This window comes from Cyanistes caeruleus, chromosome 4, assembly GCF_971803275.1.
Source record: "Cyanistes caeruleus chromosome 4, bCyaCae1.hap1.1, whole genome shotgun sequence".
In the NCBI taxonomy this organism is placed as follows: domain Eukaryota; kingdom Metazoa; phylum Chordata; class Aves; order Passeriformes; family Paridae; genus Cyanistes; species Cyanistes caeruleus.
In genome coordinates this window covers 438822-464413 of record NC_141704.1, presented here as the reverse complement: position 1 = coordinate 464413, position 25592 = coordinate 438822, and the positions used below count along the sequence as shown (strand labels likewise).

Sequence of the window (25592 nt, the reverse complement as noted above, 5' to 3'; positions counted from 1 at the left end):
GGCTCTGGCGTTCGCGACCCCCCCGAGCGGCCGCGCCCCCCCCGGCGGCCCCCCCGAGCCCCCCGAGGGCGGCGGCGGGCGGGGGGCGGGCGAGGAGGGGGGGGCGCCCCCCGAGTCCCCCCTGGACGTGGACGGGGACCCCACGGCCGGGTACCGGCCCCCCTCCCCCATCGACCTGCGCCGCTCCATCGACGAGGCCCTGGGGGCGCCGGGAATGTTCCGCACCGGGATCAACACCGGGAACACCGGGAACGGCCGGATCGGCGGCACCGGGAACACCGGGAACACCGGGAATAGCGGGAAAAGCAAGAGCAACGGGATCAGCGTCCTCGGGAGCACCGGGAACACCGAGATCAGCGTCATCAGCGCGGCCGGGAGCGCCGGGAGCGCCGGGAGCACCGGGAGCACCGGGAGCACCGGCACCAGCGGCACCAGCGGCACCAGCGGCACCGCCTTACCGGGGAGCGGCAGCGCCGTGCCGGGGGTGGGCACCGGGAGCGGCGGCACCGGGATCCGCACAGCTGGAACGGCTGGAACAGCTGGAACAGCTGGAATAGCTGGAACAGCCGGCAAACCTGGCACAGCTGCTGCTCCTGACACACCTGGAACACCTGGCACAGCTGGAACACCTGGAACAGCTGGAACACCTGGAACAGCCAGCACAGCCAGAACACCTGGAACAGCTGGAACAGCCAGCAAACCTGGCACAGCCGGCACAGCCAGCACAGCCGGAGCAGCCAGAACAGCTGGAACAGCCGGAACAGCCAGAACAGCTGGAGCAGCCAGCACACCTGGCACAGCCGGCACAGCCGGAGCAGCCAGAACAGCCGGAACAGCTGGAACAGCCGGCACAGCTGGAGCAGCCAGCACAGCCGGCACAGCTGGAACAGCTGGAACAGCCAGCACAGCCAGAACAACCGGCACAGCCAGAACAGCTGGAACAGCCAGCACACCTGGCACAGCCGGCACAGCCGGCACAGCCGGCACAGCTGGCACAGCCGGCACACCTGGCACAGTCAGCACAGCTGGAACAGCCAGAACAGCCGGCACACCTGGCACAGCCGGCACAGCTGGAACAGCTGGCACACCTGGCACAGTCAGCACACCTGGCACAGTCAGCACAAGCAGGGACAGCAAAGCTGCGGCCCCGGGAATTGGCACCGCCGGCACCTCCGGGACTGCGGCAGCGGGCAGCAGCAGCGGCACAGCTGGAACAGCTGGAACACCGGGAACACCGGGAACACCGGGAACACCGGCCACAGCTGGAACAGCTGGAACAGCACAGGGAACACCGGGAACACCGGCCACAGCTGGAACACCTGGCACAGCACAGGGAACACCGGGAGCCCAGGGAACAGCTGGAACACGCGGCACAGCTGGAACAGCTGGAACAGCTGGCACCACACAGGGAACACCGGGAGTACCGGGGACACCTGGAACAGCACAGGGAACACCAGGAACACCTGGCACAGCTGGAACAGCTGGAACACCTGGCACAGCTGGAACAGCGGGAACACCTGGCACAGCTGGCCCAGCACAGGGTCGCAGCAGCTCCGGGCCCCGCGGCCCCCCCAGCGCCCCCCGCCCCCCCGGCCTAGCCCGCGCCGCCTCCTGCGGGGGTCCCTCCGGGGGTCCCTCCGGGGGTCCCTCCGGGGGTCCCTCCGGGGGGGATCCCGGGGCCGCCCCCTCGCCCCGGGGACCCTCCCGGGGGGACCCGGCCCCCAGCGCCCCCCCGCAGGGTCCCCCCCGGGGGGCGCCGCCCCCGCTGCGGCCGTCCCAGAGCTGGGCTGAGGGGAGCCCCCGGCCCCCCCCGGGCCCCCAGACCCCCGGCGGGGGGAGCCCCGCGCCCCCCGCGCCCCCCGCGCCCCCCGGGAGCGGTGACGGCCGCAGCCCGGGCAGCGACACCATAGACTTGTAGGGTGGGGACAGCGGGGAGACCCCGGCCAGGGACCCCCAGGACCCCCTCAGCCGCCCCCCAAACCCCTGAGACCCCCAGATAAGGGTGACAACCTCGGGACCCCCCAATTCCTGAGACCCCCACGTGCTGGTGACAATCTGGGGACACCCCAGGTCCCTGAGACCCCCCCCCCAATGCGGGTGACAATCCGGGGACCCCTCCCCGTGCCCTCGAGACCCCCAAGTGTTGATGACAATCCGGGGACCCCCAAGGTGCCCCCCCAGGTCCTCGAGACCCCCAAATACGGGTAACAAACTTCCCCCCCCCCATGTCCCTGAGACCTGGGACAACCGGGGGACCCCCCAAGTTCCTGAGCCCCCCAAGTGCTGACCATGACCTGGGGACCCCCCAAGTGGCTCCCAAGTCCTTAAGGTCCCCGCAGAGGGGTGACAGCCCGAGCCCCCCCATATCCTGGAGACCCCAAGTGCTGGTGACATTCCGGAGACCCCCCCGAGTCCCCCCAAACAGGGGTGACAAACTCCCCCCGCCCCAGCTGAGCCCCCCAAGTGCTGACACTGCCTTGGGGACCCCCGAGCCGCCCCCCAAGTCCTTGAGATCCCCAAATACGGGTAACGAAGTGCCCCACCCAAAGCCTTGAGCCCCCCGTTTGCTGGTGCCAATCTGGGGACCCCCCCCAGCCGTCCCCAAGTCCTCGAGACCCCAAAGGGCAGGTGCGAACCTGGGGACCCCCCCCAATTCCATCAGACCCCCAAATACGGGTAAGAAACGCCCCTCCCCCATGTCCTTGAGCCCCCAAAGTGCTGGTGCCAGTCTGGGACCCCCCGGACGCCCCTCAGGTCCCTGCGAGCCCCCCAATACGGGTAACAAAGTGCCGCCCCAGTCCCCGAGACCCCCAAGTGCTGGTGACGACCTGGGGCCCCCCAAAATCCCCCACGGCCCCCCCAGTTCTCCCCCCATTGTACCCAATAAAGTGCCACGTGCGAAGGATGTGTGCGACCCCCGGGACCCCCGGATGGGCTCCTGAGCACCCCCAGCCCAGGGGCGGGACCCCCGAGCCCCTCTGAGCCCCCCGAGCCCCTCTGACCCCCCCGAGCCTCTCTGACCCCCCCAATCCCCTCTGACCCCCCCCAATCCCCTCTGACCCCCCCAATCCCCTCTGACCCCCCCAATCCCCTCTGACCCCCCCAATCCCCTCTGACCCCCCCCCAATCCCCTCTGACCCCCCCAATCCCCTCTGACCCCCCCGAGCCCCTCTGACCCCCCCCCGATCCCCTCTGACCCCCCCCGAGCCCCCCAATCCCCTCTGACCCCCCCCCGAGCCCCTCTGACCCCCCCCCCGAGCCCCTCTGACCCCCCCCGAGCCCCTCTGACCCCCCTCAATCCCCTCTGACCCCCCCCGAGCCCCTCTGACCCCCCCCAATCCCCTCTGACCCCCCCAATCCCCTCTGACCCCCCCGAGCCCCTCTGACCCCCCCCCGATCCCCTCTGACCCCCCCCGAGCCCCCCAATCCCCTCTGACCCCCCCCCGAGCCCCTCTGACCCCCCCCCGAGCCCCTCTGACCCCCCCCGAGCCCCTCTGACCCCCCCAATCCCCTCTGACCCCCCCGAGCCCCTCTGACCCCCCCCAATCCCCTCTGACCCCCCCCGAGCCCCCCAATCCCCTCTGACCCCCCCAATCCCCTCTGACCCCCCCGATCCCCTCTGACCCCCCCAATCCCCTCTGACCCCCCCCCCGAGCCCCTCTGACCCCCCCCAATCCCCTCTGACCCCCCCCCCGAGCCCCTCTGACCCCCCCAATCCCCTCTGACCCCCCCAATCCCCTCTGACCCCCCCCGAGCCCCTCTGACCCCCCCCGAGCCCCTCTGACCCCCCCCAATCCCCTCTGACCCCCCCCGAGCCCCTCTGACCCCCCCGAGCCCCTCTGACCCCCCCCGAGCCCCTCTGACCCCCCCCGAGCCCCTCTGACCCCCCCCGAGCCCCTCTGACCCCCCCAATCCCCTCTGACCCCCCCAAGCCCCCCAATCCCCTCTGACCCCCCCTGAGCCCCTCTGACCCCCCCAATCCCCTCTGACCCCCCCCGAGCCCCCCAATCCCCTCTGACCCCCCCGAGACCCCCGCCCCGGGACCCCCGATGTGCCCCAGCCCCTCGGTCCTCCGCTCCGCCAGGGGGCGCTGTCCCCCCGGCCCCTCGGTCCTCCGCTCCGCCAGGGGGCGCTGTTCCCCCGGCCCCTCGGTCCTCCGCTCCGCCAGGGGGCGCTGTCACTTCCCGCGCTCCGCCAGGGGGCGCTGTTCCCCCGGGCCGTTCCCGCTCCCGGCATTCCCCGCGGGCCAAGATGGCGGCGGCCGAGCCGCGCACGGTGCTGGTTCGGGGCCTCCCCGGCGGCGCCACCGCCGCGCTCCTGGAGCGGCTCTTCGGGCACCTGGGGCCGCTCCGCCGCTGCTTCGTGGTCACCGAGAAGGGTCCGAGCCGGGGGGAGCGGGGGGGAGCGGGGAGCGGGCAGGGGCGGCGTGTGGGGCGGGCTGGGAGCGACGTTTGGGGGGCTGGAGAGGGTGGGAGTGGGACTTGGGGGGCTACAGGGGCTGGGGGCAGAGTTTGGGGGGGCTGCAGGGTCCCGGGGCAGAGTTTGGGGGGCTACAGGGTCCCGGGGCAGAGTTTGGGGGGCTACAGGGGCTGGGGGCAGAGTTTTGGGGGGCTGCAGGGGTTTGCAGTGGGATTTGGGGGGGCTGTCAATGGGATTTGGGGGGGCTGCAGGGGTTTGCAGTGGGATTTGGGGGGGCTGCAGGGGTTACAGTGGGATTTGGGGGGGCTGCAGGGGTTACAGTGGGATTTGGGGGGGCTGTCAATGGGATTTGGGGGGGCTGCAGGGTCCCGGGGCAGAGTTTGGGGGGGCTGCAGGGTCCCGGGGCAGAGTTTGGGGGGGCTGCAGGGGTTGGGAGCGGAGTTTTGGGGGTCTGGGGGTGCTGGGAGCGGAGTTTTGGGGGGCTGCAGGGCTGGCAGTGGGATTTGGGGGGGCTGTCAATGAGATTTGGGGGGGCTGCAGGGATTGGGGGCAGAGTTTGGGGGGCTGCAGGGGTGGCAGTGGGATTTGGGGGGGCTGTCAATGAGATTTGGGGGGGCTGCAGGGATTGGGGGTAGAGTTTGGGGGGCTGCAGGGGTTACAGTGGGATTTGGGGGGGCTGTCAATGGGATTTGGGGGGGCTGCAGGGATTGGGGGCAGAGTTTGGGGGGCTGCAGGGGTTACAGTGGGATTTGGGGGGGATGCAGGGTTTAGGGACAGAGTTTGGGGGGCTGCAGGGGTGGCAGTGGGATTTGGGGGGGCTGTCAATGAGATTTGGGGGGGCTGCAGGGGTTTGCAGTGGGATTTGGGGGGGCTGTCAATGGGATTTGGGGGGGCTGCAGGGATTGGGGGCAGAGTTTGGGGGGCTGCAGGGGTTTGCAGTGGGATTTGGGGGGGGCTGCAGGGGTTGCAGTGGGATTTGGGGGGGCTGTCAATGGGATTTGGGGGGGCTGCAGGGGTTTGCAGTGGGATTTGGGGGGGCTGTCAATGAGATTTGGGGGGGCTGCAGGGATTGGGGGCAGAGTTTGGGGGGCTGCAGGGGGGGGGCCGGGTCTGGGCACGGAGGGATTTGGGGGGGTTTGGGGGGGGCCCAGGTGCGAGTTTGGGGGGAATGGGGGGGTTGGGTTGCGGTTTGGGGGGGTCTGGGAATTGGGGGGGACATTTGGGTTTGGGGTCTGGGCTGGGAACGGGGTTTGGGGTGTCGGAAATTCGGGGTATCAGGAATTTGGGGTGTCAGGGATTCGGGATATCAGAGATTCGGGGTGCCAGGGATTCGGGGTGCCAGGGATTCGGGGTATCAGAGATTCGGGGTGCCAGGGATTCGGGGTGCCAGGGATTTGGGGTGTCAGGAATTTGGGATATCAGAGATTCGGGGTATCAGGGATTCGGGGTGCCAGGGATTTGGGGTGTCAGGGATTTGGGGTATCAGGGATTTGGGGTATCAGGAATTTGGGGTATCAGGGATTTGGGGTATCAGGAATTTGGGGTATCAGGGATTTGGGGTATCAGGGATTTGGGGTATCAGAAATTTGGGATATTAGGATATTGGGGTGACAGGGATTTGGGGTATCAGGGATTTGGGGATGTCAGGGATTTGGGATATCAGGAATTTGGGGTGCCAGGGATTTGGGGTGCCAGGAATTCGGGCTGTCGGGGATTTAGGGTGTCAGGAATTTGGGATATCGGGAATTCGGGATATCAGGGATTTGAGCTATCAGGGTATCAGGATATCAGGAGTTGGGGTATCAGGAATTTGGGATATTGGGAGTTTGGGATATCAGAGATTCGGGGTATCAGGGATTTGTGATATTGGGAATTTGGGGTATCGGGAATTTGGGATGTCAGGGATTCGGGATATCAGGGATTTGAGCTATCAGGGTATCAGGAGTTTGGGTTATCAGGAATTTGTGATATTGGGAATTTGAGATATTGGGAATTTGGGATGTCAGGGATTCAGGATATTGGGAGTTTGGGATGTCAGAGATTCGGGGTATCAGGAATTTGGGATATTGGGAATTTGGGATATTGGGAGTTTGGGATGTCAGGAATTTGGGATGTCAGGAATTTGGGATATTGGGAGTTTGGGATATCGGGAATTCGGGATTTCGGGAATTTGGGATATCGGGAATTCGGGATTTCGGGAGTTTGGGATATCGGGAATTTGGGATATTGTGAGTTTGGGATATTGGGAATTCGGGATATTGTGAGTTTGGGATGTCAGGGATTTGGGATATTGTGAGTTTGGGATATCGGGAATTCGGGATTTCGGGAGTTTGGGATGTCAGGGATTCGGGGAGCAGGATGGGGGCACTCAGCAGTCCCTGGGCTCAGGGGCTGGGCTGTGTTTGGGGGTCCCAGCTGGGTCTGGGGGTCCCAGCCGGGTCTGGGGGTCCCAGCTGGGTCTGGGGGTCCCAGCTGGGTCTGGGCTGTGTCCGGGGGTCCCAGCTGTGTCCGGGGGTCCCAGCTGGGTCTGGGCTGTGTCCGGGGGTCCCAGCTGTGTCCGGGGGTCCCAGCTGGGTCTGGGCTGTGTCCGGGGGTCCCAGCTGTGTCCGGGGGTCCCAGCCGGGTCTGGGCTGTGTCTGGGGGTCCGGGCTGGGTCTGGGCTGTGTCTGGGGGTCCCAGCCGGGTCTGGGGGTCCCAGCTGTGTCTGGGGGTCCCAGCCGGGTCTGGGGTCTCTCCAGCTCTCACCGCCCCCTCCCCAGGCTCTGTCTGGGCTGTGTTTGGGGGTCCCAGCTGGGTCTGGGCTGTGTCCGGGGATCCCAGCTGTGTTTGGGGGTCCCAGCCGGGTCTGGGGGTCCCAGCCGGGTCTGGGCTGTGTTTGGGGGTCCCAGCCGGGTCCGGGGGTCCGGGCCGGGTCTGGGGTCTCTCCAGCTCTCACCGCCCCCTCCCCAGGCTCTCGCCGGTGCCGGGGTTTTGGCTTCGTGACGTTCTCGCTGCCCGAGGACGCGGGGCGGGCGCTGCGGGAGCCCCCCGAGCTGGGGGGGCAGCGCCTGGGGGTGACCCCGGCCCGGCCCCGCTGCGAGGGGAGGGGGCAGGGCCGGGGGGAGGGGCGGGGGGCGCGGCCCCCCCCGGGACCCCCCCGGCCCAAGAAGCCGCGGGGCCCCTCCCGCAAGGCTCGGCTGATCCTGCGCAACCTCAGCTTCCAGGTGAGGGGGGCGGGACCCCCGGGACCCCCTGAGTGACCCCGGGACCCCCTGAGTGACCCCGGGACCCCCTGAGTGACCCCCTGAGTGACCCCCGGGACCCCCTGAGTGACCCCCGGGACCCCCTGAGTGACCCCCTGAACATCCCTGGGACCCCCTGAGTGACCCTGGGACCCCCTGAGTGACCCCCTGAGTGACCCCCTGAGTGACCCCCAGGACCCCCTGAGTGACCCCCTGAGTGACCCCCTGAGTGACCCTGGGACTCCCTGAGTGACCCTGGGACTCCCTGAGTGACCCCGGGACCCCCTGAGTGACCCCCTGAGTGACCCCCGGGACCCCCTGAGTGACCCCGGGACCCCCTGAGTGACCCTGGGACCCCCTGAGTGACCCCGGGACCCCCTGAGTGACCCCCTGAACATCCCTGGGACCCCTGAGTGACCCCGGGACCCCCTCAGCCTCCCCAGGACCCCCCTCTTCCCACAGGCCCCGTTCCCTGGGGAGCCCCCGGAACCCTCCAGGGACCCCCGGGATCCTCCCAGCACTCCCCCATCCCCAGGGACCCCCCAGCCCTCCCCAGGCCCCCCAGGACCCCCCCAGGACCCCCCAGGACCCCCCAGGACCCCCAGGCCCCTCCCCAGGACCCCCCCCAGGACCCCCAGGAACCCCCCAGGACCCCCCAGGACCCCCAGGCCCCCCAGGACCCCCCCAGACCCCCTGTCCCCCGTTCCCGCAGTGCTCCGAGGAGCAGCTCCGCGCTCTCTTCAGCCCCTTCGGGTCCGTCCTGGAGCTGAACCTGCCCCGCAAGCCTGGTGAGACCCCCGGGACCCCCTGAGCCCCCCTGAGCCCCCCGGGACCCCCCCCAGCCCCGGGGGCTCACTCGGGGGGCTCCTGCAGACGGGACCCCGAGGGGCTTCGCCTTCGTCCAGCTCCGGAACCTGCGGGAGGCGGCGGCGGCGCTGCGGGGGCTGCACGGGGCCGAGCTGCGAGGTGGGGGGGTCTCTGGGGGTCCTGGGGGGTCCTGGGGGGGTCCTGGGGGGTCCTGGGGGGCTCAATGGGGCCGAGCTGCGAGGTCTGGGGGTCCTGGGGGTCCTGGGGGGTCCTGGGGGGTGCTGGGGGGTCCTGGGGGGGTCCTGGGGGGCTGCACGGGGCCGAGCTGCGAGGTGGGGGGTGCTGGGGGTGCTGGGGGGGGTCCTGGGGGGTCCTGGGGGTCCTGGGGGGTCCTGGGGGGTCCTGGGGGTCCTGGAGGGGTCCTGGGGGGCTGCATGGGGCCGAGCTGCGAGGTCTGGGGTGCTGGGGGTCTGGGGGTCCTGGGGGGTCCTGGGGGTGCTGGGGGGCTGCACGGGGCCGAGCTGCGAGGTCTGGGGTGCTGGGGGTCCTGGGGGGGTCCTGGGGGGGTCCTGGGGGGTCCTGGGGGGGTCCTGGGGGGTCCTGGGGGGGTCCTGGGGGTGTCCTGGGGGTCCTGGGGGGGTCCTGGGGGGTCCTGGGGGGTCCTGGGGGGGTTCTGGGGGGTCCTGGGGGGCTCAATGGGGCCGAGCTGCGAGGTCTGGGGGTCCTGGGGGTCCTGGGGGGTCCTGGGGGGTGCTGGGGGGTCCTGGGGGGGTCCTGGGGGGCTGCACGGGGCCGAGCTGCGAGGTGGGGGGGTCCTGGGGGTCCTGGGGGGTCCTGGGGGGGTCCTGGGGGGTCCTGGGGGGTCCTGGGGGGTCCTGGGGGGCTGCACGGGGCTGAGCTGCGAGGTCTGGGGGTCCTGGGGGGTCCTGGGGGGTCCTGGGGGGGTCCTGGGGGGTCCTGGGGGGTCCTGGGGGGCTGCACGGGGCCGAGCTGCGAGGTCTGGGGTGCTGGGGGGTCCTGGGGGGTCCTGGGGGGTCCTGGGGGGTCCTGGGGGGTCCTGGGGGTCCTGGGGGGCTGCACGGGGCCGAGCTGCGAGGTCTGGGGGTGCTGGGGGTCCTGGGGATCCTGGGGGGGTTCTGGGGGTCCTGGAGGGGTCCTGGGGGGTCCTGGGGGGGTCCTGGGGGGCTGCACGGGGCTGAGCTGCGAGGTGGGGGGGTCCTGGGGGTCCTGGGGGGTCCTGGGGGGGTCCTGGGGGGGTCCCTGGGGGTCTCTGGGGGTCTCTGGGGGGTCCCTGGGGGTCTCTGGGGGTCTCTGGGGGGTCTCTGGGGGGTCTCTGGGGGTCTCTGGGGGTCTCTGGGGGGGGGTCTCTGGGGGGTCTCTGGGGGGTCTCTGGGGGTCTCTGGGGGTCTGTGGGGGTCTCTGGGGAAGGCACACACCGAGGGGGGGCTGTGGGGTGTGGGGGGCTCTCAGGAATTGGGGTCTGACCCCCCCTGACCCCCCCTGTCCCCAGGGCGGCCGCTGGCCGTGGACTGGGCCGTGGCCAAGGACAAATACCAGGGGACACAGGGACCCCCAAAAACACCTGGTGAGACCCCGAGACCCCCATGAGACCCCCAAAAACCCCTGAGAGACCCCCCCAAACCCCTGAGAGACCCCCAAAAACACCTGAGAGACCCCAAAACCCCCAGAGACCCCTGAGAGACCCCCCCAAACCTCCCAGAGACCCCCCCAAACCCCCTGAGAGACCCCCAAAAACACCTGGTGAGACCCCCAAACCCCCCATGAGACCCACAAAAACACCTGAGAGACCCCCAAAACCCCTGAGAGACCCCCAAAAACACCTGGTGAGACCCCAAACCCCCCTGAGACCCCCAAACCCCTGAGAGACCCCCCCCAAACCCCCAGAGACCCCCCCAAACCCCCAGAGACCCCCAAAAACCCCTGAGAGACCCCCCCAAACCCCCCCAGAGACCCCCCCAAACCCCCAAGAGACCCCAAACCCCCGTGAGACCCCCCCAAACCCCCTGAGAGACCCCCAAATCCCTCTGTGAGACCCCCAAAAACACCTGGTGAGACCCCAAACCCCCCGAGACCCCCAAACCCCTGAGACCCCCAAACCCCCAGAGAGACCCCAAACCCCCCAGAGACCCCCCCAAACCCCTGAGAGACCCCCAAACCCCCCAAGAGACCCCAAACCCCCAAGAGACCCCCCCAAGCCCCCCCAGCCCTGGGGGGGGCTGTCCTGCCGGGACCCCCGGATTTGGGGTGGGGGGTGACTGTGCCCCCACCCCCCGTTCCTGCAGAGGGGGGGCAGAACGGGCAGGAGGAGGAGGGGGAGGAGGAGGAAGAGGAGGAAGAGGAGGAAAAGAACGAAGAAGAGGAAGAGGAGGAAGAGGAAGAGGAAGAGGAAGAGGAAGAAGAGGAGGAAGAAGCCGCCCAGCCCCCCGGCAGACCCCAAAAGGGAAATCAGGGGTCAGAGCTGGGCTGGAGCACAGGAAAAGGAAAAAGGAGGAGGAAGAGGAAGAGGAGGAGGAGGAAGAGGAGGAGGAAGAAGCTGCCCAGCCCCCCTTGCAGACCCCAAAAGGGGGGTCAGGGGTCAGAGCTGGGCTGGGGCACAGGAAAAGGAAAAAGGAGGAGGAGGAAGATGAGGATGATGAGGATGATGATGATGAGGATGAAGATGAGGATGAAGAAGATGAAGATGATGAGGATGATGAGGATGAGGATAAGAAAGGTTTGTTGGGCGCTGGCAGGAGGGGCAGGGCTGGGGGCTCGGGGAAGGGGGAGGGGTCTTCTGGGGGGTCTGGGGGGGCTTGGGCAGAACCTGGAGGGGCTTGGGGGGCTCAGGGGGGCTGGGGGGGGTTTGGGGGGCTCCGGGGGGGCTGGGGGGCTCTGGGGGGGGGGTTTGGGGTGGGCTGGGGGAGGTTTGGGGGGCTCTGGGGGGGGTTTGGGGTGGGCTGGGGGCTCCTGGGGGGCTCTGGGGAGGTTTGAGGGAGGGGCTTAGGGTGGTCTGAGGGGTGTTCTGGGGTCTGGGGGGGTTTCTGGGGGTCCGGGGATGTTTTTGGGGTCTGGGGGGGTTTCTGGGGGTCCGGGGATGTTTTTGGGGTCTGGGGGGGTTTCTGGGGGTCCGGGGATGTTTTTGGGGTCTGGGGGGGTTTCTGGGGGTCCGGGGATGTTTTTGGGGTCTGGGGGTGCCCCTGGCTCACCCCCCCCCGCAGAGAAGCCCCCCCGGCAGCGCCCGTCGGACGTGGGCGAGGGCAGGACCGTGTTCATCCGGTGAGTGGGGGGCTGCGGACCCCCGCCCTGGGGGCTGCCCTGGGACCCCCTGAACGCCCCCCTGAGCCCCCCGGGACCCCCTGAGCCCCCCCTGAACGCCCCCCTGAGCCCCCCCTGAGCCCCCCCGGGACCCCCTGAGCCCCCCTGAGCCCCCCCGGGACCCCCTGAGCCCCCCGGGACCCCCTGAGCCCCCCCGGGACCCCCTGAGCCCCCTGAGCCCCCCGGGACCCCCTGAGCCCCCCTGAGCCCCCTGGGACCCCCTGAGCCCCCCCGGGACCCCCTGAGCCCCCCCTGAGCCCCCCTGACCCCCCGGGACCCCCGGGACCCCCGGCCCCGCAGGAACCTCTCGTTGGACACGGAGGAGGAGGAGCTGCAGGAGAGGCTGAGCCGCTTCGGGGGGCTCCGCTACGTCCGGCTGGTGCTGCACCCCCAGAGCGGGACCCCCAGAGGTGGGGCTGGGGGCACTGGGACCCCCAGAGCGGGACCCCCAGAGCTGGGGCTGGGGCTGGGGGGGCACTGGGACCCCCAGAGCTGGGGCTGGGGCTGCACCCCCAGAGCAGGACCCCCAGAGGTGGGGCTGGGGGCACTGGGACCCCCAGAGGTGGGGCTGGGGGCACTGGGACCCCCAGAGCTGGGGCTGGGGGGACTGGGACCCCCAGAGGTGGGGCTGGGGCTGGGAGGGCACTGGGACCCCCAGAGCTGGGGCTGGGGGCACTGGGGGGGCACTGGGACCCCCAGAGCTGGGGCTGGGGGCACTGGGGGGGCACTGGGACCCCCAGAGGTGGGGCTGGGAGGATCTGTCCCACATTTGGGGGGGTCTGTCCCATTTTGGGGGGCTCCTGTGTTTGGGAAGCCCCACGTTCCCACGGGGGGGATTCTCTCATGTTTGGGGTCCCCAATTTTGAGGTGTCCCACGTTTGGGGGTTGGCTCCCACACTTTGGGGTTCCCCCTCCCTCGGGAGCCCCCTGACCCCCCCTGACCCCCCCTGACCCCTCCTGACCCCCCCTGACCCCCCCTGACCCCCCCTGAACCCCCTGACCCCCCCTGACCCCCCCATGACCCCCCCTGACCCCCCTGACCCCCCTGACCCCCCCAGGCTCCGCCTTCGCCAAGTTCGAGACCCCCGAGGGGGCCCAGAAATGCATCGAGGCCGCCCAGGAGGGGCCCGAGGTGAGGGGGGACCCTGGGGGCTCCCCCAGAGTGACCGGGGACCCCCAGAGTAACCAGGGACCCCCAGAGTGACCGGGGACCCCCAGGGTGGGGTGGGGACCCCCAGGGTGACCAGGGACCCCCAGGGTGGGTGGGGGGACCCTGGGGGCACCCCCAGAGTGACCAGGAACCCCCAGAGTGACCGGGGACCCCTAGGGTGACCGGGGACCCCCAGAGTGACCGGGGACCCCCAGAGTGACCGGGGACCCCCAGGGTGGGTTGGGGACCCCCAGGGTGACCAGGGACCCCAAGAGTGACCAGGGATCCCCAGGGTGGGTGGGGGGCACTGGGGGCACCCCCAGAGTGACCGGGGACCCCCAGGGTGGGGTGGGGACCCCCAGGGTGACCAGGGACCCCCAGAGTAACCAGGGACCCCCAGAGTGACCAGGGATCCCCAGGGTGGGTGGGGGGCACTGGGGGGACCCCCAGAGTGACTGGGGACCCCCAGAGTGACCAGGGACCCCCAGAGTGACCAGGGACCCCCAGAGTGACCGGGGACCCCCAGGGTGGGGTGGGGACCCCCAGAGTGACCGGGGACCCCCAGAGTGACCGGGGACCCCCAGGGTGGGGTGGGGACCCCCAGGGTGGGTGGGGGGCACTGGGACCCCCCTGGGGGCACCAGGGGTCCTGGTGGGGGAGTTTTGGGGGGTTGGGTGGGGTGGGGGGGATCTTGAGGGGCTTTGGGGGGAGTTTGGGGGGGTCTCGGAAGGTTTTGGGGGCAGTTTGGGGTTTTGGGGGGTTAGGAAGGTTTGGGGGGAGGTTTGGGGGGGTCAGGAGGGTTTGGGGTGTGTTTGGGGGATGCTGTGGGGTTTTGGGGTGATGCTGTGGGGTTTGGGGGGTCAGGAGGGTTTGAGGGGAGGTTTTGGGGGGTCAGGAAGGTTTGGGGGGAGGTTTGGGGGGGTCAGGAGGGTTTGGGGTGTGTTTGGGGGATGCTGTGGGGTTTTGGGGGGTCAGGAAGCTTTGGGGGGCGGTTTTGGGGGGTCAGGAGGGTTCGAGGGGAGGTTTTGGGGTGTCAGGAAGGTTTGGGGGCCGGTTTTGGGGGGTCAGGAAGGTTTGGGGTGTGTTTGGGGTGATGCTGTGGGGTTTTGGGGTGTCAGGAAGGTTTGGGGTGTGTTTGGGGGGAGGTTTTGGGGGGTCAGGAAGGTTTGGGGTGTGTTTTGGGGTGTCAGGAAGGTTTGGGGTGTGCTTGGGGGGCGGTTTTGGGGGGTCAGGAAGGTTTGGGGTGTGTTTGGGGTGTGTTTGGGGTGTGTTTTGGGGGGTCAGGAAGGTTTGGGGGGTGGTTTTGGGGGGTCAGGAAGGTTTGGGGTGTGTTTGGGGTGTGTTTGGGGTGATGCTGTGGGGTTTTGGGGTGTCAGGAAGGTTTGGGGTGTGTTTGGGGGGAGGTTTTGGGATGTCAGGAAGGTTTGGGGGGAGGTTTTGGGGTGTCAGGAAGGTTTGGGGTGTGTTTGGGGTGTGTTTTGGGGTGTCAGGAAGGTTTGGGGTGTGTTTGGGGGGAGGTTTTGGGGTGTCAGGAAGGTTTGGGGGGTGGTTTTGGGGGGTCAGGAGGGTTTGGGGGGAGGTTTTGGGGTGTCAGGAAGGTTTGGGGTGTGTTTGGGGTGCTGACCCCGCTGTTCCAGGGCGGGGGGCTCCGCGTTGGGGGGCGGCTGCTGCGCGTGGACCCCGCCCTGAGCCGGGAGCAGGCCCGGGGGCTCCAGGGGGGCTCGGGGGGCGCCCGGCCCCGAAGCGGCACCAGGAACCTGTACCTGGCCCGGGAGGGGGGTGAGTCGGGGGTCCCCCAACCCCCAGACCCCACACCCATCCCTGCCCCCACACCCCCAGACCCCACAGACCCCCAGACCCCCACACCCCCAGACCCCACAGACCCCACACCCACAGACCCCACACCCCCACACCCCCAGACTCCACACCCATCCCTGCCCCCACACCCCACACCCCCACACCCCACACCTCCACACCCACAGACCCCCAGACCCCACACCCATCCCTGCCCCCACACCCCCAGACCCCACAGACCCCCAGACCCCCCACACCCCCAGACCCCACAGACCCCACACCCTGAGCCCCCACACCCCCAGACCCCACACCCATCCCTGCCCCCACACCCCACAGACCCCACACCCATCCCTGCCCCCACACCCCCAGACCCCACAGACCACACACCCCACACCCCCACACCCCACAGACCACACACCCACAGACCCCACACCCCACACCCCCACACCCCCACACCCCCACACCCCACACCCTGAGCCCCCACACCCCCAGACCCCACATCCATCCCTGCCCCCACACCCCACTGACTCCACACCCCACACCCCCACACCCCCATACCCCACACCCTGAGCCCCCACACCCCCAGACCCCACACCCTGAGCCCCCAGACCCCACACCCCCACTCCCCACACCTCCATACCCCCAGACCCTACACCCATCCCTGCCCCCACATCCCACACCCCCACACCCCACACCTCCACACCCACAGACCCCCAGACCCCACACCCCCAGACCCCACAGACCCCCAGACCCCACATCCCTCCCAGCCCCCACACCCCACACCCCCCACACCTCCACACCCCACACCCTGAGCCCCCACACCCCACACCTCCACACCCCACACCCCACAGACCCCACACCCCACAGACCCCACACCCCACACCCCACAGACCCCACACCCCCAGACCCCACACCCTGAGTCCCCACACCCCCCTCCCTGCCCCCCAATCCCACACCCCCAGCCCCTCGTTTTCCCCGTGACCCCAAACCCCCCAAGCCCCCGTTCCCTCTGCCCCCGACGCTCCCCAAACCCTTCCCAACCCCCCCGGCCCCTTTTCCCCCCAGAATTTCCCCAAATCCCCCTGACCCCCTCATCCCTTGCCCCAAACATCAGCCAAGACTGTCCCGTTAGCTGATCCCCAAATTCCCCAAATTATCCCATGTCCTCCGTGCCCTGAGCTCCCCCAATCCCCCTGACCCCATATCCACATTCCCATCCATCCCAAATCCCCCTGACCCCATATCCCATCCATCCCTGACCCCATATCCCATCCATCCCTGACCCCCTGACCCCATATCCCATCCATCCCCGACCCCATATCCCATCCATCCCCTGACCCCATATCCCATCGATCCCAAATCCCCTGACCCCATATCCCATCCATCCCTGACCCCCTGACCCCATATCCCATCTATCCCTGACCCCATATCCCATCCATCCCCAATCCCCTGACCCCATATCCCATCCGTCCCTGACCCCATATCCCATCCATCCCTGACCCCATATCCCATCCATCCCCGACCCCATATCCCATCCATCCCCAATCCCCCTGACCCCATATCCCATCCATCCCTGACCCCATATCCCATCCATCCCTGACCCCGTATCCCATCCATCCCCAATCCCCCTGACCCCATATCCCATCCATCCCTGACCCCATATCCCATCCATCCCCTGACCCCATATCCCATCCATCCCCAATCCCCCTGACCCCATATCCCATCCATCCCCAATCCCCTGACCCCATCCATCCCTGACCCCGTATCCCATCCATCCCCAATCCCCTGATCCCATTCCCATCCATCCCCAATCCCCCTGACCCCATATCCACATTCCCATCCATCCCAAATCCCCTGACCCCATATCCCATCCATCCCTGACCCCCTGACCCCATATCCCATCCATCCCTGACCCCCTGACCCCATATCCCATCCATCCCTGATCCCCTGACCCCATATCCCATCCATCCCTGACCCCATATCCACATTCCCATCCATCCCAAATCCCCCTGACCCCATATCCCATCCATCCCTGACCCCCTGACCCCATATCCCATCTATCCCTGACCCCATATCCCATCCATCCCCAATCCCCTGACCCCATATCCCATCCGTCCCTGACCCCATATCCCATCCATCCCTGACCCCATATCCCATCCATCCCTGACCCCATATCCCATCCATCCCTGACCCCATATCCCATCCATCCCTGACCCCATATCCCATCCATCCCTGACCCCATATCCCATCCATCCCCTGACCCCCTGACCCCATATCCCATCCATCCCTGACCCCATATCCCATCCATCCCCAATCCCCCTGACCCCATATCCCATCCATCCCCAATCCCCCTGACCCCATATCCACATTCCCATCCATCCCAAATCCCCCTGACCCCATATCCCATCCATCCCCGACCCCATATCCCATCCATCCCCGACCCCATATCCCATCCATCCCTGACCCCATATCCCATCCATCCCCAATCCCCTGACCCCATATCCCATCCATCCCCTGACCCCATATCCCATCCATCCCTGACCCCATATCCCATCCATCCCCAATCCCCTGACCCCATATCCCATCCATCCCCAATCCCCTGATCCCATTCCCATCCATCCCTAAATCCTCCTGACTCCATATCCACATTCCCATTCATCCCAAATCCCCTGACCCCATATCCCATCCATCCCTGATCCCATATCCCTGATCCCATATCCCATATCCCATATCCCTGATCCCTGATCCCATATCCCATATCTCATATCCCATATCCCATATTTCATATCCCTGATCCCATATTCCTGATCCCATATCCCTCTGATCCCATATCCCATATCCCTGATCCCATATCCCTGATCCCATATCCCATATCCCTGATCCCATATCCCCCTGATCCCATATCCCATATCCCATATCCCATATCTCATATCTCATATTTCGTATCTCATATCTCATATCCCATATCCCTGATCCCATTATCCCATATCCCATATTGCATATCCCATATTCCATATCCCATATCCCACATCCCATATCCCATATCCCATATCCCACATCCCATATCCCATATTGCATATCCCATATTCCATATCCCTGACCCCATATTGCATATCCCTGATCCCATATCCTGACTCCATATCCCATTCTCATCCATTCCAATATCCCTGACCCCGTATCCCGTTCCCTGACCCCATATCCCATCTCCCGTTCCCATATCCCACATCCCCTGTCCTGACCCTGTATCCCGTTCCCGACCCCGTATCCCGTTCCCGACCCCGTATCCCGTTCCTGATCCCACATCTCCTATCCCGACCCCGTATCCCGTTCCCATATCCCACATCCCCTATCCCGTTCCTGATCTCTGTTCCTGACCCCGTATCCCATTCCTGACCCCGTATCCCGTTCCCGACCCCGTATCCCATTCCTGACCCCGTATCCCGTTCCCGACCCCGTATCCCGTTCCCGACCCCGTATCCCGTTCCTGATCTCTGTTCCTGATCCCGTATCCCATTCCTGACCCCGTATCCCGTTCCTGACCCCGTATCCCGTTCCTGACCCCGTATCCCGTTCCTGACCCCGTATCCCGTTCCTCACCCCGTATCCCGTTCCTGACCCCGTATCCCGTTCCTGACCCCGTATCCCATTCCTGACCCCGTATCCCGTTCCTGACCCCGTATCCCGTTCCTGACCCCGTATCCCGTTCCTGATCCCACATCCCCTGTCCCGACGCCGTTTCCCGTTCCCATATCCCACATCCCCTATCCCGTTCCTGATCTCTGTTCCTGACCCCGTATCCCGTTCCTGACCCCGTATCCCGTTCCTGACCCCGTATCCCGTTCCTGACCCCGTATCCCGTTCCTGATCCCACATCCCCTATCCCAACCCCGTATCCCGTTCCTGACCCCGTATCCCGTTCCTGATCTCTGTTCCCGACCCCGTATCCCGTTCCTGACCCCGTATCCCGTTCCCGATCCCGTATCCCGTTCCTGACCCCGTATCCCGTTCCTGATCTCTGTTCCTGACCCCGTATCCCGTTCCCAGCGATCCGCCCGGGTTCCCGCGCTGCCGAGGGCGTCAGTGACTCGGACATGGCCAAGCGGGCGCGGGTGAGCGCCGGGCTTGGGGTTTGGGGTGCTGGGGTGGGTTTGGGGTGCTGGGGTTTGGGGTGCCAGGGCTGGGTTTGGGGTGCTGGGGTTTGGGGTGCTGGGGTTTGGGGTGCTGGGGTGGGTTTGTGGTGCTGGGGTTTGGGGTGCTGGGGTTTGGGGTGCCAGGGCTGGGTTTGGGGTGCCGGGGCTGGGTTTGGGGTGCTGGGGTTTGGGGTGCTGGGGCTGGGTTTGGGGTGCTGGGGTTTGGGGTGTCAGTCCTATATTTGGGGTACCATCCCCACATTTGGGGTGTCATTCCCATGTTTGGGGTGCTCTCCTCACGTTTGGGGTGCTCTCCCCACATTTGGGGTACTCTCCCCATGTTTGGGGTGCTCTCCTCACGTTTGGGGTGCTCTCCCCGTGTTTGGGGTGCTCTCCCCATGTTTGGGGTGCCCCCCTGCCCCCCCGATCCCCAGTTTGAGGAGCTGAAGCGGCGGCGGCTGCAGGACCCCAATGTTGGGGTGTCATTCCCGTGTTTGGGGTACCAGGGTGGGTTTGGGGTTTGACCCCATGTTTGGGGTGCTCTCCCCGTGTTTGGGGTGCTCTCCTCACGTTTGGGGTGCTCTCCTCACGTTTGGGGTTTGACCCCATGTTTGGGGTGCTCTCCCCATGTTTGGGGTGCTCTCCTCACGTTTGGGGTACCCCCGATCCCCAGTTTGAGGAGCTGAAGCGGCGGCGGCTGCAGGACCCCAATATTGGGGTGTCCCGGACCCGGCTGTGCCTGCACAACCTGCCCAAGGCGCTGGACACGGGGGGGCTGCGGGCGCTGCTGCGGGAGCGGCTGAGACCCCCGGGGGGGCCGGGACCCCACATCAGAGAGGTGAGGGGGGCTGGGGGGCACTGGGGGGACACTGGGGACACTGGGGGGGCACTGGGGGGACACTGGGGACACTGGGGGGACACTGGGGGGACATTGGGGGGACACTGGGGGACACTGGGGGGACATTGGGGACACTGGGGGACACTGGGGGGACACTGGGGGACACTGGGGGGACACTGGGGGGACACTGGGGGGCACTGGGGGGCACTGGGGACACTGGGGGGGCACTGGGGGGACATTGGGGGGACACTGGGGGGCACTGGGGGGACACTGGGGGGCACTGGGGGGACATTGGGGGGACACTGGGGGGCACTGGGGGATATTGGGGGGACACTGGGGGGCACTGGGGGGCACTGGGGGACACTGGGGGGCACTGGGGGGACATTGGGGGGACACTGGGGGACACTGGGGACACTGGGGGGACACTGGAGAGGTACTGGGGGATGTTTTAGGGGTGACCCGAGGATGTTTTAGGGGTGACCCGGGGATGTTTTTGGGGTGACTCGGGGATGGTTTTGGGGTGACCCGGGGATGTTTTTGGGGTGACTCAGGGATGGTTTTGGGGTGACTCAAGGGTGTTTCAGGGGTGACCCGGGGATGTTTTTGGGGTGACTCAGGGATGTTTTGGGGTGACTCAGGGATGGTTTTGGGGTGACTCAGGGATGTTTTGGGGTGACCCCGTCCCTTCCCCAGTGCCGGGTGATGCGGGAGCTGCGGGGCCAGGGCCAATCTTTGGGGTTCGCCTTCGTGGAGTTTGGGGAGCACGAGGAGGCGCTGGGGGCCCTGCGGTGCCTCAACAACAACCCCGAGCTCTTCGGGGCGCACAAGGTCAGTGGGGGCACCCCAAATCCGGGGGGACCCCGTTTCCACACCCCGGAGCTGCCCCCCACACTCCGGGGTCCCCCTGGCATTCCTGGGACCCCCCGGGGGTTTTGGGGTACCCCACGGCTTCTGGGGGTTCTCCTGGGTGTTTTGGGGTCCCTCTGGGTGTTTCGGGGTCCCCCCAGTGTTTGGGGTGTTGTTTTGGGGTCCCCTCGGTGTTTGGGGTGTTTTTTGGGGTGTTGTTTTGGGTGTTGTTTGGGGTGTTGTTTGGGTGTTGTTTGGGGTGTTGTTTGGGGTGTTGTTTGGGTGTTGTTTGGGTGTTGTTTTGGATGTTGTTTGGGTGTTGTTTGGGTGTTGTTTGGGTGTTGTTTCGGGGTCCCCTCAGTGTTTGGGGTGTTGTTTGGGGTGTTGTTTGGGGTGTTGTTTGGGTGTTGTGTTGTTTGGGTGTTGTTTGGGTGTTGTTTGGGTGTTGTTTGGGGTGTTGTTTGGGTGTTGTTTGGGTGTTGTTTTGGATGTTGTTTGGGTGTTGGTGTTGTTTGGGTGTTGTTTGGGGTGTTGTTTGGGGTGTTGTTTGGGGTGTTGTTTGGGTGTTGTTTGGGTGTTGTTTGGGGTGTTGTTTGGGGTGTTGTTTGGGGTGTTGTTTTGGATGTTGTTTGGGTGTTGTTTGGGGTGTTGTTTGGGGTGTTGTTTGGGTGTGGTGTTGTTTGGGTGTTGTTTGGGTGTTGTTTGGGTGTTGTTTGGGGTGTTGTTTGGGTGTTGTTTGGGTGTTGTTTGGGTGTTGTTTGGGTGTTGTTTCGGGGTCCCCTCAGTGTTTGGGGTGTTGTTTGGGTGTTGTTTGGGGTGTTGTTTGGGTGTTGTTTGGGGTGTTGTTTTGGGTGTTGTTTGGGTGTTGTTTGGGTGTTGTTTGGGTGTTGTTTCGGGGTCCCCTCAGTGTTTGGGGTGTTGTTTGGGTGTTGTTTGGGGTGTTGTTTGGGTGTTGTTTGGGTGTTGTTTGGGGTGTTGTTTGGGTGTTGTTTGGGTGTTGTTTGGGTGTTGTTTGGGTGTTGTTTCGGGGTCCCCACGGTGCCCCCCCAGCGCCCGATCGTGGAGTTCGCGCTCGAGGACCGGCGGAAGCTGCGGCTGCGGGAACAGCGGATCCAGCGGGGCCTGGTACGGGGAGCCCCCCTGAGACCCCCCTGGGACCCCCCCTGGGACCCCCCCTGAGACCCCCCTGAACCCCCTGAGCCCGCCCTGATCCCCCCCTGAGACCCCTGAAACCCCCCTGAACCCCCTGAGACCCCTGAAACCCCCCTGAAACCCCCCTGAGACCCCTGAAACCCCCCTGAACCCCCTGAGATTCCCCCTGGGAACCCTGAAACCCCCCTGGGACCCCCTGAGACACCCCTGAGACCCCCCTGGGACCCCTGAAACCCCCCTGAACCCCCTGAGACACCCCTGAGACCCCCCCAGAACCCCCTGAACATTCTCTGAGCCCCCCTAAACCCCTCCTGAACCCCCCTGAGCCCCCCCTGAGCCCCCCCTGAACCCCCCTGAGCCCCTCCCTGACCCCCCCTGAACCCTCCCTGAGCCCCCCCTGAACCCCCTGATCCTCCTGAGCCCCCCACTGACCCCCCAGACCCCCCAGCCCCCTCCCTGACCCCCCCTGAACCCTCCCTGAGCCCCCCCTGAACCCTCCCTGAGCCCCCCCTGAACCCCCTGATCCTCCTGAGCACCCCCCAGACCCCCCAGACCCCTCCCTGACCCCCCCTGACCCCCACCCCTCTCTCCCCCCAGCTGAAGGCCAAGGCCAAGGCCAAGGCGGCCGCGGGACCCCCAGAGCCGCCCCAGGGACCCCCGGATCCCCCCCGGGGGCAGCCAGACCCCCCCGCGGGTTCGGGGGGACCCCGGGCCCCCCCCGGGCCGCCCCCCGGGACCCCCTGGGCCGGGTTCCTGACGCAGGGCCCGGGGCAGGGGGGGGCTCCCGGTGCCCCCCGCACCAAAGTGCTGGCAGTGCCCTCCCACCGCGGCCCCAAAATCAGGTGAGGGGGGCCCGGAGCCCCCAGACTTCATCCCCCCCTTTTCCTTTTCCTTTTCCTTTTCCTTTTCCTTTTCCTTTTCCTTTTCCTTTTCCTTCCCCTTTTCCTTCCCTTTTCCTTCCCTTTTCCCTTCCCTTTTCCCTTCCCTTTTCCCTTCCCTTTTCCCTTCCCTTTTCCTTCCCTTTTCCTTCCCCTTTTCCCCCCTTCCCTTCCCTTTTCCTTCCCTTTTCCCTCCCTTTTCCTTCCCCTTTTCCCCTCTTTTCCCCCCTTTTCCTTCCCTTTCCCCCCCTTTTCCTTCCCCTCTTCCCCCACCATTTCCCCTTTCTCTCCCCTTTCCCCCTCATTTTTCTCCCCATTTCCCTTTTCCTTTTCCCCTCTTTTTTCCTTTTCCCCCCTTTTTCCCTCCCCCTTCCCTTCCCCCCGTTTCCCCCCGGGGGTCTCTGTCCCCAATTCCGCTTTTCCCGCAGGAAACGGGACCGGGCTCAGGCCCAGCCCCCCCCGAAGCCCCCCAAAGCCCCCCGGGGCTCCCGGCGGCGAAAGGAGAAACTGCCCCTCCCCCAGGTAGGGATTTGGGGGTTCACCCCCACCCCCCCCCCCCCCCAGCCCCGGGGGTTTTGGGGTCCCCCTGACTCTCGGTTCCGCAGGGCCGGCGCCGGGGGGGCCCCGGGGGGGCCGAGGTTCGGTTCCAGGAGCTGGTGGAGAGGTACAAGAGGAAGATTTTGGGGAGCAACCCCCCCACGGCCCAGGGGGGCAAATGGTTCGAGAGCTGAGACCCCCCCCCGGGCACCCCAAAACATCCCTGGCACCCCAAAACCCTCCCTGGCACCCCAAAACCCCCCCTGGCACCCCAAATCATCCCTGGCACCCCAAAACCCCCCCTGGTACCCCAAAACACCCCCCCGGCACCCCACACATCCCCCCACACCTGGGGGTGCGGGGGGTCCCAAACCTCCCAGGGGGGTTTTGGGGTCCCAGGGGGTTTTGGGGTCCCGGGGGGGGTTTTGGGGTCTGGGGGATTTTGGGGTCCTTGCAGTTTTGGGGTCCAGGCAGTTTTGGGGTCCCAGGGAGGTTTTTGGGTCCCCGGCTGGTTTTGGGGTACCAGGCTGGTTTTGGGGTCCCAGGGAGGTTTTTGGGTCCCCGGCTGGTTTTGGGGTACCAGGGCGTTTTTGGGGTGCTGCTCCCGTGCAGCCCGGGGGGGGTTGGGGGGTCAGACCCGGCCCTGGGTGCCCCCAGCCCCCCCCGGGATTTGGGGGTGCTCCCCTCCCCCCCCGCTGTTGTTCTGGGTTTTAATAAAAATGCGTTTTTTAAGGAAAATTTGGGCTCCTGGTGTCACCTCCACCTTGGGGGGGTCCCCAGGACGTCTCCCCTGGGGTGGGGGACAGCGCCCATGTCCCCCCCGTGTGTCCCCTCCATGTCACCCCCCGTGTGTCCCCTCCATGTCACCCCCTGTGTCACCTCCCCTGTGTCACCTCCCCTGTGTCACCCCTGTGTCACCTCCTGTGTCACCCCTGTGTCACCCCTTGTGTCACCTCCCCTGTGTCCCCTGTGTCACCTCCTCTGTCACCCCTGTCTCACCCCGTGTCACCCCCCCTGTCACCTCCCCTGTGTCACCCTTGTGTCACCCCTTGTGTCACCTCCCCTGTGTCACCTCCTGTGTCACCTCCCCTGTGTCACCTCCTGTGTCACCACCTGTGTCACCCCGTGTGTCACCTCCTGTGTCACCCCTGTGTCCCCCCCGGCCAGTGGGCGGAGCCTTGGGTGTGTGGCAGGTGACCCGGGGGTGACTGCCCCACAGCCACCAACAGCCACCAACGGCCACCAACGGCCACCAATGGCCACCAACGGCCACCAACGGCCACCAGCAGCCACCAACGGCCACCAACGGCCACCAACGGCCACCAATGGCCACCAACAGCCACCAACGGCCACCAGCAGCCACCAACGGCCACCAACGGCCACCAACGGCCACCAACAGCCACCAACGGCCACCAACGGCCACCCTGTCCTGGGGTGTCCCCACCGGGGGGATCCGGGCAGGGCCGGGAGGGACAGCGAGCGGCTCTCAGTGACACCATGTGTGACACTGACACCGTGTGTGTGACACTGACACCGTGTGTGTGACACTGTGCGTGTGACACTGACACTGTGTGACACTGACACTGTGTGACACTGACACTGTGTGACACTGACATCGTGTGTGACACTGACACCATGTGTGACACTGACACTGTGTGACACTGACATCGTGTGTGACAGTGACATCATGTGTGACAGTGACACTGTGCGTGTGACACTGACACCGTGTGTGTGACACTGACACCGTGTGTGTGACACTGTGCGTGTGACACTGACACTGTGTGACACTGACACTGTGTGACACTGACATCGTGTGTGACAGTGACATCATGTGTGACAGTGACACTGTGCGTGTGACACTGACACCGTGTGTGACACTGACACTGTGTGACACTGACATCGTGTGTGACAGTGACATCATGTGTGACAGTGACACTGTGCGTGTGACACTGACACCGTGTGTGACACTGACACCGTGTGACACCGTGTGTGTGACACTGACACTGTGTGACACTGTATGACATTGTGCGTGTGACACTGACACTGTGTGTGACACTGACACTGTGTGTGACACTGTCACTGTGTGCAACTGTGTGTGACACCGTGTGTGTGACACTGACACCGTGTGTGACACTGACACCATGTGTGTGAAACTGACACCGTGTGTGACACTGTGTGTATGACACTGACACTGTGTGCGACACTGTGTGACATTGTGCATGTGACACTGTGTGTGACATGGTGTGTGACACTGTGTGTGTGACACTGTGTGTGACAGTGTGTGTGACAGTGTGTGTGTGACTGTGTGTGTGTGACAGTGTGTGTGACAGTGTGTGTGTGACAGTGTGTGTGTGACTGTGTGTGTGTGACACTGTGTGTGACAGTGTGTGTGTGACAGTGTGTGTGACACTGTGTGTGACACTGTGTGTGTGACAGTGTGTGTGTGACAGTGTGTGTGACACTGTGTGTGACACTGTGTGTGTGACTGTGTGTGTGTGACAGTGT

General features: G+C 66.0%; 2 protein-coding genes across 2 annotated transcripts in view; one reads left to right on the top strand and one right to left on the bottom strand.

The window, feature by feature from the left end:
- Positions 1-363, bottom strand: part of GCC1 (GRIP and coiled-coil domain containing 1) — a 3457-nt gene extending 3094 nt beyond the window's left edge. The window contains exon 1 of the mRNA XM_086885604.1: positions 155-363. Within this exon, the coding sequence (XP_086741730.1) occupies positions 155-363 (209 nt within the window). The remainder of the gene's footprint in view (positions 1-154) is intronic.
- Positions 364-4236: 3873 nt separating this feature from the next.
- Positions 4237-23825, top strand: RBM28 (RNA binding motif protein 28). Its single transcript, XM_086886229.1, has 18 exons — positions 4237-4378; positions 7369-7622; positions 8353-8428; positions 8514-8606; positions 9958-10032; positions 10751-10878; positions 10968-11181; positions 11666-11723; positions 12063-12172; positions 12821-12894; positions 14550-14691; positions 18751-18815; positions 19510-19674; positions 20368-20502; positions 21571-21645; positions 22270-22514; positions 22979-23072; positions 23156-23825. The coding sequence occupies exons 1-18, from the start codon at positions 4252-4254 to the stop codon at positions 23279-23281; spliced, it is 2256 nt and encodes a 751-aa protein (XP_086742355.1). The 5' UTR covers positions 4237-4251; the 3' UTR covers positions 23282-23825.
- Positions 23826-25592: the final 1767 nt, after the last annotated feature.

What these genes read in the sequence shown, in the direction of transcription:
- RBM28 (XM_086886229.1), top strand. Translation starts at nt 4,252, where the DNA reads ATGGCGGCGGCCGAGCCGCGCACGGTGCTGGTTCGGGGCCTCCCCGGC. An exon ending in TGAGGATGAGGATAAGAAAG is followed by an intron (nt 11,182 to 11,665) that starts GTTTGTTGGGCG and finishes CCCCCCCCGCAG; the next exon opens with AGAAGCCCCCCCGGCAGCGC. An exon ending in AGAAACTGCCCCTCCCCCAG is followed by an intron (nt 23,073 to 23,155) that starts GTAGGGATTTGG and finishes TCGGTTCCGCAG; the next exon opens with GGCCGGCGCCGGGGGGGCCC.